General features: G+C 37.0%; 1 protein-coding gene across 1 annotated transcript in view; it reads left to right on the top strand.

Moving 5' to 3' along the window:
* The window catches only part of CDS1 (CDP-diacylglycerol synthase 1), a 68,248-nt gene that overhangs the window by 18,923 nt on the left and 35,450 nt on the right, over nt 1-13,875 (top strand). The window contains exons 2-4 of the mRNA XM_041759166.1: nt 2,385-2,512; nt 7,258-7,354; nt 13,461-13,558. Of these exons, the coding sequence (XP_041615100.1) occupies nt 2,385-2,512; nt 7,258-7,354; nt 13,461-13,558 (323 nt within the window). The remainder of the gene's footprint in view (nt 1-2,384; nt 2,513-7,257; nt 7,355-13,460; nt 13,559-13,875) is intronic.

The raw sequence follows: 13,875 nt of genomic DNA on the forward strand, positions 1-13,875 counted from the left end.
AAGATCAGATTTGCAATTTAGAAAGATTCTTTTTATGTTGAACATGAATTAGAGGGTTGCCTGGGTGGTTCAGTTGGTTGAGCGTCCAATTCTTGATTTCAGCTCTGGTCATGATCTCAGGGTTGTGAGATCGAGCTCCATGCTCAGTGTGGAGTCTGCTTGAAATTCTCCCTCTGCTGCCCCTCCTCCTGCTCTTGCATGCACGCACACACACTCTCTCTCTCAAATAAATAAATATTTTAAAAAATGAATTAGAGAAGGCAGGACAGAGGGCAGGGGGATGAGCTATGCAAGAGAGGATGCTCAGCAAGGATAGAGCAGTGTGTAAGGATCAAGACAGGGAGAAAGATGAATGACAGGTTCAGTACTAACTGAATGAGTTTTGGTCAAAGGAAATGCAGGTGTTGATAGCCAAGTTTCAAACCTGAGTTAATTGTTGAACTGTTTTGGTGGTGGTGTCTTTACCTGAGTAGGACATACAGAAAGGGCAGTAGGTTTAGTGTGGAAAAGATAAGCCAGTTTGCTTATGTTGAATTTGAGATGATGTTCATGGAAAGCCCACCCACTCAGAAATAGCATGTTGGAAGCTAGAGATGCAGGTCTTTGGAGAATCATGAGTTCACAGAGACGAAGAGGCTAGATACCATTGGATACCCTGGTAAGTTGTGGGAGAGAACAGGGCTTATGATGAAAAGTGGAGGATCATCACCTTTAAATTACAGGCTTGAGAAGAAGCCCCTAATTTGGTTTTCTCAAACATTTTAAGTACCTTCATTCAGCAGGCACAATGCTTCATGACTCTAGTTGATCACTGAAGTACTACTTCTTTCCCATGATCTCCAGTTACACTCATTTGTGTGTGTGTGTGCCAGTTTTGGTATCTTTGTAACAGGTTCCATAAAAGAAATATGGAAACATAGAGTCTGCCATTCACTGAAGTATTTGAGTAACATTGCTCAAGGAAATGTCATTATTTTGGAATTATCTTTCATTATTTAGTTATTGGAATGGAATTGAAGAAGCCTAGTTAAATCTTAAGTGTTTCATTTTGTGTTTCTCTAAGGTGTATAAAATAGAAATTAGAAGCATAATAATAAAAATAAAAGCAGGGCAGCTGTTTTGAGAATGTGTGCATGACGGGGGTGGGGGATTGTGTCATATCACCATTACTGCCAAGTGGACTTTGAAGTGGCTTACTGAGAGCTTTAGTGTTTGGAGGGCACAATTTGAATTCTAGTCCAATGTTTTTATTTTATGGGGAAACCAAGAGCTGAGTTTCTTAACCGAAGGGCTGAATACTTTGCCTTTCATCACAATAATAGAGTAGAAGTAGAATTAGTACTGGCAACTTCTGATTCCTAGTCTAGTGCTCTTTTGGCAACATGATGATGTTGCCTTCAGGAGTCACATCCATTAGTCACTATCTCTACTACTACTCATACCACACCTACAACACTGGATTTTTGAAGGTTAAAAAAGAGTAGCAGGGAAAAGGGGAAAAAAAGTGATCCATCATTCTAGATGTCAAAGACCTGATGGCATGTCGGACTGAGAGCAGATGCCTTGAGATTTTCAGGGGGTGTTCTGGCTCGTGGTTTATTAGTCAGCATCTCTCTCTGTATAAGCTACTTTGGAGACAACTGACTCTGTTACAGTGAGAATTCAGCATGTGTATTTCATTTATCATTTTTGGAATAATGACATTTAATAATTGCTTAATATGAAAGTTATAGTTAGTAAACAAAAGTTTATTGCTGCTTTATGAAAAATGAAAATGCTCCCTCAAGGCTAAAATTTTATTTGGTAAGCTACTTAATGGAAGACTTGGTCCAATCATAATATTAGCTTGTTATTTCTTTGACTTTACTAAGTCCTCAGTATTATATTAAATGCTTTTGTTTTATGGATGAAAAACTGGTATACACACACACACACACACACACACACACACAAACGTATTGCTCTGCTGGTGTAAGATCTGCTTTTGTTGGTGGTGCTTTGATTGTAATCAAAAAAGGGACTATGCACAGTTGATCAGAATTTATATGGAAATAACACCATGTTCTCCCAGTTAAATAGCAAAACAACAAACACTTGATTCTTGTTAGTAAATTTCTGATTTAGATAATATAGGAAGTTTCTAGTTGTGTCTTTTGTTTAAATTAATCCTTTATATTGATAGATTTTAGCAAAGATCATCAAACTCTCCTAACAGGGAAGTACAACAGTGCTTGGTTGTTCAAGATAAATTAATAGTTGTTTCTTTGTTTCAAGTTATATAACTAAGATTTGATACACTGAACAATAAATAAATGCTTTGGCAATCGTGCTTTTTTATTCTTTTTCAATTTTGCAAAGTGATTTTCCTTTTTCTTTAACTTTAGGAAACAGATATTGATGACAGATATGGAGATTTGGATTCCAGAACAGATTCCGATATTCCAGAAATTCCACCATCTTCAGATAGAACCCCTGAGATCCTCAAGAAAGCTCTGTCTGGTTTATCTTCAAGGTATGATGGAATGAAGATGACTTGTAATGGGTGCTCAAGAGAAGTTGTGAGGTTAATGCTGGTCGATATAATAAGTCTCCCTTTTTCGAAGTTTTGGAGCTGTGAAAGAGAAGGCTTTTACCTTTTCACCATATGTGAGGCATGGTACTAAATGCTTGATGTACATTCTTTCATTTAATCCTTGCAGTCTTGTGAAGTATGAGAAAACCAAATCTGAGAGGTTAACTGGGGAAGGTTACAGAGCTAGGAAGATGAAGACCTGGGACTCTTGCCCTAATTTGTCAGATTTCTCAAGTGAATGATCCACTTACCACATCAAGTTACCTTTTCTGGTATTGGAACATCTAAGAAAATTCTGTTTTCTCTGCTCCCCATTTTTCAAATGCCAGGTGAAAATAGGTCATTCTTTTTTTTTTTTTTTTTTAACTGAGTTTAAAATTATCAGCCCAAACTCTGCAAACCCTTTACCATTTTATGTTTACTATAGTTTTGAATGTTTGGTCATCAGCAAATTTGAGCTACTCTTATATTGCCCTCCATTGTATACCTTAGTAATATGAATTATAAAATTTATAAAAGCAAAATAAATATAAGGTTTTATCCAGATTAATGTATGAAATCTTAAATGTTGATATAGAAGAGTGTTTTTCCAACTTTTTTGACTGTGACACACAGTAAGAGATACATTTTACACCACATCCCAAGAGACATACAAATGTGTATTTTAGGTGTTACAAAAATATTATGAAGCAGTTCTTGCTATTACTGTGTGATGCCCTCTGATTTCTTTTGTTTAATATTGTCCTGTATTACTGAACAAAAAATGCTGGATGTGACTTACTAAATTGATTTACTATCCATAGGTCAAAACACAAGCCATTGGTTAGCCGTATCTAATAAATGTTATATGAGTTTTTTTGTTTCTGATTCCTAGCAGAATATCATATTAGAATAAATTGGTTCAAACAGGAGTTTTCATATTTTTTAACCAATAGAACAACTTTTTGCTGTTTGTTACTGAAAACATGATTAGTATTTCAGTCGTTATTGATCTCAGTTTTTCTGACATCATTCACAGATGTTTGCTTTAAAGTATTATCAGGTCTATCTCAGAACTGAAATTTTTCTTATATTGATATTATATAAGAATGATGCTGGATTCCTTTGTGTCATTTATAGTAGATTTTCCTTAATGATGAGATGTTTTTCTTTTTTTTTTTTTCTGGTATAAAGTAACAATAGCAAATAATAGCAACTGATATTTATTGAATATATACTATGTGCACTACTCCAGGCACTTCACACATATTGACTGTTCTCATAGCAACCCTGAAAGACAGGTTCAGTTATATAAACCTTTTTTATGAATGAGGAAATTGAGGCACAGAAATGTTATATACCGAGGGTCATGCAGTTAGTAAGTGATAGAACCACATTGTGACCCTAGGTTTTGTGCTGTTTATAAAAGAATTGGTTTTAAAAAATGAATAATGCATAATATGTAACCAGTTTCAATCTTCTCAAACTTTGCAATGAATGTTTCAAAATCTTACTCATTTTAGGCTCTCTTTAAGCTAACACCCAAAATGTCTGTTTTGTAAAGTTTTAGAAGTTGTAGATGCATGGGATTAAAAATACTATTTACGTTTAAAAAATACATGAATTGCAGGGGGAAAAAACTCCTGTAGTCTTCTCCCCAAACATTGATATTTAAAATATTGTGATTTTTACTATTTTTAAAGCTTTTTTTCTTGTGCCTTGTGTGTATATGTGTGTGTGGGGGGAGGGGGGAGTTGTGTAATATAAAAATAGCTTTATACTGTTTCCTACCTTTCTATTTACATTTTCATTCTGCCGTTTTAGGAACAACATCATTAAATATACTTAAATATTTTTAATGACTATATGATATGTTCCTTTGGATGGCTATAGTTCATTAAGTAAATGGTTATTGCTGGGCATTTAGCTGGTTTCTAAATTTTCATTTTTTTTTAAAGATTTACTTATTCATGAGAGAGAGAGAGAGAGAGAGGCAGAGGCACAGGCAGAGGGAGAAGCAGGCTCCATGCAGGAAGCCCGACGTGGGACTTGATCCCAGGTCTCCAGGATCAGGCCCTGGGCTGAAGGTGGCGCTAAACCACTGAGGGCACCCCCCCCCCCCGCCCCCCCCCCCACCCCGCCCCGGGCTGCCTGCCAACCCAGATTCTTGATGACTCGTGATATTTGTGCCACTAGGAAAATAAGTTTTTAAACCTTACCATTACTTTTTTTTTTTTTACCATTACTTTTGAAGTAAAAACCACTTAATATTTGTAGTACAGTAAGACGTTGTACATCTCATGAATGATTTGAGCAATAAGCATATAACCACTTTACATAATCACTTTTAAGGATGCTGCTTAATTATATGCTTTTTAGAAATTTCATTTTTAGCTCATGTAAGTCTTGGAGACATGAGACTTGAATGCAGTTCTTCTTTACTGATTCTGAGTTCCTTTTTCCAAAGCAATCATGAGATGATGGCTCGAACTCGAAACTAAGACTTTTCTAATGTGATTATGGTAGCATGGTAAAAGAAATAACGAATTTTAAATTTAGAATCGGGCTATCGTCTGGTTTTTGTAGCAATGATTTTTCTCTCTCATATCATGCTCTGTTTTGAAATCAGTGGTTCTGTCTTAAAAGATGACTGCATCAATGGATATATATGTTTTAAGTATGTTCTTTTACTGGCTTAACTTTGTATTAGGTATTCTTAGGAGATTTGGGGAATCCGTTAAAATAACTAAGGGAATTAAGTCTTTGGTCTTGCTTAAGGAAGATAGTTTTTCTGGGAGGGGGAAAAAGCTATATAAAAGATAATCAGGAAAAAAAAAGATAATCTGGATGTGTTTCTTGAGAGCTCAGGTTTTAAGTTACCATGTAATTTTTGGATAATATGAAGAAAGTAGGTTTTCTGTTTAAGATCTCTGGTTCTCAGTAGCTACCATCCTTTGAAGTTCAAAGCCAGGCATCTAACAGAGGTACAGATGGACGTTGGCAACATCCTTACCTGAGGATTGATTTCTGACACCTACATAGTATTCTCTTCTGAAGGTTCTCAATGATCCCAAGTCTGAGGGGTCAGTTATAAAGGAGAGCTAAATACACTTCTGGGTTTCATACAGACAGGACAGGATTATCAGGAGACTGGCTTCTGGTCCTTTACTTCTGACTAGCCCTCTGACGTAGCCCAGTTCCCAGTCTATTTATTAATCCACAAAGAGTTATGTCTGTAAAAGCCAATGGAACTTTTCAGCTGTAGCATTTTTTGACTCTCCACTCACTCCAGTTCAGCCCTAAAAGTTACAGTCTCATGAGAAATTGGTGAGTCTACATAGTTTGTTACACAGTAGAGGGAAATAGAGTTGGGTAAGTACAATTTGACCACTTCATAAAAAAACTGGGAAGCTAGATGAAAGAGTTTCAATTCAGTGTTGTTGGCATTTTAGAACTTGAGTGCAGAAATGGCATCCTAAAAGGCATATTTAAGAAATATCTAGACTGTATAGGAGAGTGATTGAAAACAGGGAATGCAATCAATATTTGACAAATGGATGAAGTCAGCTAATATTTCTTTCTATAGACAGGACAACGAAGGCCTGTGCTTTGAACACTGTGTGTGTATGTGTGTGTGTATACACACATATGTGTATGTATGTTACTATAAGGTGAATCCAGATCTCTTGTAACATAATTTCAATGCTATCATTAGAATTAATAAAACCCAGAAAAGTCTTTTTTTTTTTCCCAGAAAAGTCTTAAAGAAAAACTTTACTGTGAGTTCAGTGTAAAAGGACTGTAGAATGAATAAAACAGGGGAGAAGGAATTTTAAATTCAGAAATACCATCCATATATAGGTATTATTCTAATCCTATTAGAATAGTGGCTGCTGACATTTTTCATGACATGGCCACAGAAAGAGTGACAGTACTTGTAAAATACGCTGGGGATGAGTGTGAGTCTCCTGGGTATGGAGGGAGGGCCACTGGGTACCCGGTGCCCTTACTGACACCCAGAGGATCCAGGGAGATTAGTTCTCAGGCTAGCCAGGCATACAGCAGAGAATCTCTGCCCTAAGGAACATGAGAAGGCCCACAGATGTGGAAATGCTTTTGTACTTCAGGCTCCTGTCCCTAAGTGAGGAAAACCAGCAGCTTACTTTGAGCACTAGAAGGAAGTGACCATCAGTCTGACCTTGTCCTTAGTGACTGACGACCTCGTGTCCTCTGAAATTTCAGTTAAACCGCTATGCGCTGCAGTTTCACTTCTGTGTTAACCTTTCTTTACTTTTTCTCATTGGAAAGCTGTGTTCTCTAAACCATCCTAATAAAATCATTATTGTTTTTATCTGCCACCCAAAAGGATAGAACATCTTTTCAGAGGGCTTTTCTTCCCTTCTGAATAACCCTGGTGGGGTGTGCACATGTACACATTGACCATCTCACTGCCTAGCCTGGTGATTCATCTTCAATCATGGCTGAACAAAAATTCATTTCTTTCTTTGGCTAACTAATTTTTACACTTAATTTAGCTCTAAGTAAGTGAACCAATGCTGTTTGTTTGGCTTTTGTTTTCATTATTATTGTATAAGGTGAAGTAAGGGATTCTTAAGAGGAGTTTAGGAAAATCCATACTGAGACCACACAAAAAACTTTAGGAAAGAATACATTAAATGCTAACTGAATAAACATTTTCTCTGTAGGTGGAAAAACTGGTGGATTCGTGGAATTCTTACTCTAACTATGATTTCGTTGTTTTTCCTGATCATCTACATGGGATCCTTTATGCTGATGCTTCTTGTAAGTGTTTTACATTTACCTAAGTATTTCTTGCTTTGTTTTTCAGCACTGATCTGATTGAAGTAATTTGAGCATCTCATGAAAAAGAAGGTAGTTCAAGATTTGCTAACAGCAAATTTAGTTCCCTTAGGCATCTTCTAGTTCATGAAATGACCTGCACCAATTTTTTTCTGTTTGCAAAATGGCCATTCAGTGTGTTCACTCAGCAGAGACCAAGTATACATAATAAATACGTCTTGCCAAGCATTAGATATTGCTTACACGCACATGACTTTATCATATAGGACTATTAGCTAGATCCCTAATTTCAAAGAACTCAAATCTAATGGCAGAGACATATATAAGTAACCATGTGAATAAATAGTATAGTACATAAGTGGGTGAGTACTGTGATAGACATTGTTGGTTGAACACAGTAAAAAAAATATCTAATCCAGCCACTCCTGATCTTCTCAGGGTGAACCCATAGAAGGCAGTGAGTGCCAGCGACCACCACTTGGGCCTTTCAGGAGTGAGTGTGTGCAGACCACTTTTCAGTGCTGTGTGCTGAGTGTCAGGGCAGGGGATGAAGAGATTGGGTTATAGCTGACAGCTCAGTAAGGCTTGGTAGAGGAGGGGACCTTTCAGTGGACCTGAAGGTATATCAGGGGGAGTGAGCACTGAGCAAACGCCTAAATGGCTGGATGTGTCAGAACAAGGTGAGCAATACTCTTCCTGGAGCACAGGACCTTTGAACTTGCAAAAGTAATTGGAGATCAGATTCTGAAGGCCCTTGCAATACTATGTGAAGAAGTTTGGGATTTATTTGTAAAGCACTGGGGAGCCATTGAAAATATTGGGGATCACTTAAATTATTATTCCCCTTTAGAAGGTACTTTTGATCTAAGACATTGAAGAACATGAACGTTCTTGATACTTGGATTCAGGCTGGTTTGGTGGGATCCATGTGAGTAAGTTAACATTTTTCTCCAAACTAAACTGTTTGGTATGGTAACTCAGGCCAGAATTTGTAGATAAAGGCTAATTTTTAACCACTCATTAATGAGAAAATTCAAAACACTTTTTAAAAAATTTTATTGGAGTTCAATTTGCCAACATATAACACCCAGTGCTCATCCCGCTAAGTGCCCCCCTCAGTGCCCATCACCCAGTCACCCCAACCCCCCGCCCACTTCCCCTTCCCACTACCTCTAGTTTATTTCCCAGAGTTAGGTGTCTCTCATGTTTTGTCACCCTCACTGATGTTTTCACTCATTTTCTCTCCTTTCCCTTTATTCCCTTTCACTAATTTTTATATTCCCCAAATGAATGAGACCATATAATGTTTGTCCTCTTCCGATTGACTTATTTCACTCAGCATAATACCCTCCAGGTCCCTCAATGTTGAAGCAAATGGTGGGTATTTGTCGTTTCTAATGGCTGAGTAATATTCCATTGTATACATAGACCACGTCTTCTTTATCCATTCATCTTTCGATGGACACTGAGGCTCCCTCCACAGTTTGGCTATTGTAGACATCGCTGCTATAAACATTGGGGTGCAGGTGTCCCGGTGTTTCACTGCATCTATATCTTTGGGGTAAATCCCCAGCAGTGCAATTGCTGGAAAACACTTTTTTTTTAAACTGAAGTTCGATTTGCCAACATATAGTATAGTGCCAAGTGCTCATCCCTTCAAGTGCCCTCCTCAGTGCCCGTCACCCAGTCACCCCATTCCCCCCACCTGCCTTAAAACACTTTTAGAGACATCCTCACATATTTGAACTCTGATTTTTAAAAAAAGAATCATAAGCATACCTAAAGTGCTTAGGCTTTCTTGTCTCTCTTTCTACTATGAGAGGAAAATACCATTTTATTACAAGTTCTTCCTTTCATTGGTGAGCTTAATCAGCAAAGAATATTAAAAATCTAGTTAAAGTAGATTTTAACTCTTATTGCTTTTGCTTAGGTTTTTGCAGTGCATGCACACACAGGCACACGTGCACATGCATCCATACATATGTTGTATTTATGGTATTCACATTAAGGAAATATGGATGAATAAACACATAGGCACACATTGTTGGTATTCAATTGATACTACTTTTATGTGTTATAAAGTCTTATTTATATTCATATCACTCACGAGGTCATTTATATTTTGAGAAGTATGCATGTATCTAGCTTGCATTTGCCCTACAATATCAACATTCATAAATGACTAATTCAAGGGAATTTTATTGAAAACTTATTTCTAGGAAATGATAGTTACTACTTTACGATGGAACTCAAAATATGAGTAATGAATAATAAGATGTTCCTTAAAATTAAAAGCTTTTTTTCCTTCAGCCTTCTACTTATAGTATTGTAGCATTCATAGCTTGCAGTCATACGTTCTAAGTGATGGAGATACTAAAGCATATTTTGATATAGAGGCAGATAATATAACAGGCTCCCCCCCTCATCTCCTTGGAAAGGCCTATAAGTTTTAATTTACATTATATAATTTATAATATACTACTTACAACTAAATTATATATTTAGTTTATTTTTTCATATTGTGAGAGTTATGCAAGTGTGTTAAAATTACTTTGGGAAATTGATAATTTTTTGAAAATCACTCCTAACCCTATCATCAACTACCAAAACCCAATTAATACTTCTGGTTTTCTTTTATCTCTTTTATGTATTAAAAATCATGGCTATAGTCATAATATGACTAGACTTTTGTATCCTGCTTTTCAAACTAAATATTATATCGACTGTTTTGTGTTGTTCCACCATCTTTACAGCCATCAACTTCATTAAAAAAAAATTTTTTTTAACATTTTATTTATTTATTTGTGAGAAAGAAAGTGCACATGTGTGCCAATGAATTGGGGAAGGATCACAGAGGGAGGGAGAGAGAATCTGAAGCACACTCCTCACTTAGCTCAGAGCCCTATGTGGGCTTCAATCCCATGAAATCATAACTGAAACCAGGGGTCAGACCCTCAACCAGCTGAGCCACCCAGACAGCCCCTATCAACTTTAACACATTCATTGACTCAGTGGAATGGAATGCATCATAAGTTATGAACCACTGTGCTATTTTCAGACATTCAAGTTATGTTTTGGTTTTTCTTTATGTTGAATAACACTATCCTGAACATATTCTTTATCACATGCAGGATTATTTTCTTTTACTTTTTAAGATTTCATTTATTTATTCATGAGAGAGAAAGAGAGAGAGAGAGAGAGAGAGAGAGGCAGGCAGAGACACAGGCATAGGGAGAAGCAGGCTCTGTGCAGGGAGCCTGACATGGGACTCGATCCCCGGTCTCCAGGATCACGCCCTGAGCTGAAGGCGGCGCTAAACTGCTGAGCCACCTGGGCTGCCCAGGATTATTTTCTTTGAATAGATTCCGAAGTGAAAATGGGCACTTTTATTTGGATAACCCACGGATAACCATAGTTTGAACTCAACATATCCAAATCTGAACTTCTGTTTCATCCCCAGCCATTCTGCATAAATCTTTCCAGATGTTATTCTGTGTTCCCCAGTCTCTCTTAGCCACCCCTCCCCTGCCCCGCAGTTTCCTCCACCAGAAAATCCAGCCGGTTCTACTTCCTCAGTTTCTTATTCCGTATATTATCCCCCTCTGCCACTGGCCCAGTTAAAGAGTCATCTGCACTTGGGTGAATGGTGGTATCTTGCCTGCCTTACTCTTTCTACTTTTGCTGCTGCTCTAGTCCATTCTTTCTACCTCTCTTATCCCCAACCTATACATCTGATCATGTCCTTTAGTGATCAGCCTGAACTCCTTTGTGTACTGCTTGGTGCTGCTTGCTGTGATTCTGTGACCAGGCTTGTCTCTGGTTCTCAACCCCATCTTTGCGTCTCAGCAACTCTGAACTACCTGTCCTCTCCAGTGTATGTGATTCTATATATCCTTCTCTCTCCCAACTGCAGCCTGTCCCCCTTGCCAGCCACAGGTGTTTTGTTTGCTCATGCTTACATCCATGTGGCTATTTCGACGTGGTGTTGTAGCCACTTGTGTCTTCCCTGACAGTCTATACCTCTCTGAGGAAAGATGTCCTATATTATTTCTCCAAATCCTCCATAACTAGCAGAGTCAGCATTTACATATTGATGGTGGTTTTTAAGGCTCTTAATACATTTATGGGGCCAGCAGAGCCCTACATTGGTATGTTGTTACCGGTTTTGATTATGGGGCCAGCAGAGCCCTACCAATGTATGTTGCTACCAGTGTTGATGGCCTGGAAATTTAGTTTCCATGTGATCACCCAGCCTGGAAGATGCAGATATATTTTAAGGATTTTAGCTATGTTGTTTTGAATCCTCCATTTGCTTTTTTCCCAGTAGCTCTATATTGATTCTACTTGCAAACTGTGATTGACAGTCATATAAATATATATGTATGTGCTATTAAAAGTAGTTTTTCCCCCCTCGGTAAAATACCATGTATAGTGCTAATGGCTGTTCTTGAGCAAATGTGTTCATTTAGCAAATAGAAATTGCATCAGTACATCTGATATTTTAAAAGCCTTTGGTTCTACAAATAGCATGGCTTTGCCATTGTATTTTAATGTCTATCATTGTCTCCATTCTGTGATTATTTTAAAAAATGACTTTTGACATTATATTCAAAGCTTACTTGAAGGATGCTATTTGAATTTCTTCTTGTCTTTATGTTATAAAACAGTAATGACTTTTTCTTAAAAAAAAATACTTATAGTAGTTTGGCCTAGTATTTTCTCATCGTGTGGCTGAGGGGGCACAGTTACTTTAAATATGTGACTGGACGTGTAATAGGTAAAATGGGAAATACAACTTAAGAACATCCTGAACACTAGCTTTAGGAAAGCTAATTTGTGGAAAGCTTAAAAGAAACACCAAAGTATTCTTGGGTAGAGTTTGGTAAGCTTTTTAAAGAAGCAGGTGAAAATATTTTAGGTTTTAAGGAACCACATATTTCTCAGTCACATCATGTTTGGGTTTAGTTTTTAACTTTTTAAAAACAAAATCTGAGGCACCAGGGTGGCTCAGTTGGTTAAGCATCAGTCTTTGGTTAAGATCATGATCCCAGGATCCTGGGGACTCAATGGGGAGTCTGCTTCTCTCTCTCCCTCTCACTCTGTCCCTGATCTTGCTCTTTCTCTTTCAAATAAATAAGTAAAAATCTAAAAAAATATATATGTATAATATATACATATGTTTGTGTATGTGTATAGATATAATTGTTCTTAGGTGCAGGGCTGTACAAAACCAAGCCCTTGGGTATACTCTCTAGAGACTGAAAAAGTTAGTCTGCTACATTCACAAAGATTTCAGTCTTTTGGTTCATGGTAATGTGTTCAACTTGCCAATTGCTCTTCAAGTCTTGGAGTTGATTTAAGGCAAGCATTACCTATACCCAAGTTGATGGATACAGCAGTTTGAAGGACTATTAAGTAGACCATCAAAAAAGGATTTGTAAATATTAATCCATTTATTATGAATGTACATAGGACACTGTGCAAACAAAAACACATAGAATCAGTTGACTGGCTGACGTGGCTGCAAATGTAGAAGGCAGTTTATAATTTGCCAGTGTAGTAGCACCACTTGGATTGATGAGAGATGTATGCAGCTGGCTATATGAGAGTTGGCACAGCTGGAAGAATAAAAAGACTGTGCCCAAACCCTGCTGGGCGACAGGGTATAGATGTTTTAACCATTTGTTCTAATAGTATCTTTATCTTTAGAAAGCATACCAGGATGTAAAGAAATACATATAAGCAAACTTGCACATATGATCGTTTTCATAGGATAACTCAAGAAACAAAATGGACAAAAAGATTGTCCATCTTAAGATGGACTAATGAAATGAAGTAGTAATGAGGGATAAAGCCTAGTCAGTTGAGACCAACCAGACTCTATCCCTGTTGATTTGCTTACCCCTCTGAAATATCACTTGATTTTAGAAACACCAACTATTGAACTTCTGCTGCTGACATTTAGAATAATTAAAAATGGGCAGGCTAAAGATTTTTAAAATACATATGACAACAAACTGTGTGTTAAAGGATGAAGCACAAATGTAAACACTAAGAGATGTATGTTAATGTATTCTCTTGGTTTCAGGTTCTAGGCATCCAAGTGAAATGCTTCCATGAAATTATCACTATAGGTTATAGAGTCTATCGCTCTTATGACCTGCCATGGTTTAGAACATTAAGCTGGTAAGTAATTTAAAACTGTTTCAGATACGAACATTTGACTCTTTTCTAAAGTTTGTAAAGGAAGCATCCTGATTGGTCAGTATCACACAGTTGATGGTATAGATTGATTTCTGGAGGAAGATAAATAAAAAGAATGCAACTGGATTTTGAAAAGAAGAAAATCACCTGTAAGTCTCCCATCCCAATGCAACTATTTTCATTTCTTTCAGTCTTTGTAGAGATACTTTATATCTGTATATATCTTCCTCTTTAAAAAACATTATATTGGACACATTTTATATCCTTTATAATGATAATTTTAATAAAATTTCATTTTG

The sequence above is a fragment of the Vulpes lagopus genome, chromosome 6 (genome assembly GCF_018345385.1).
Source record: "Vulpes lagopus strain Blue_001 chromosome 6, ASM1834538v1, whole genome shotgun sequence".
NCBI classification, from domain to species: Eukaryota; Metazoa; Chordata; class Mammalia; order Carnivora; family Canidae; genus Vulpes; species Vulpes lagopus.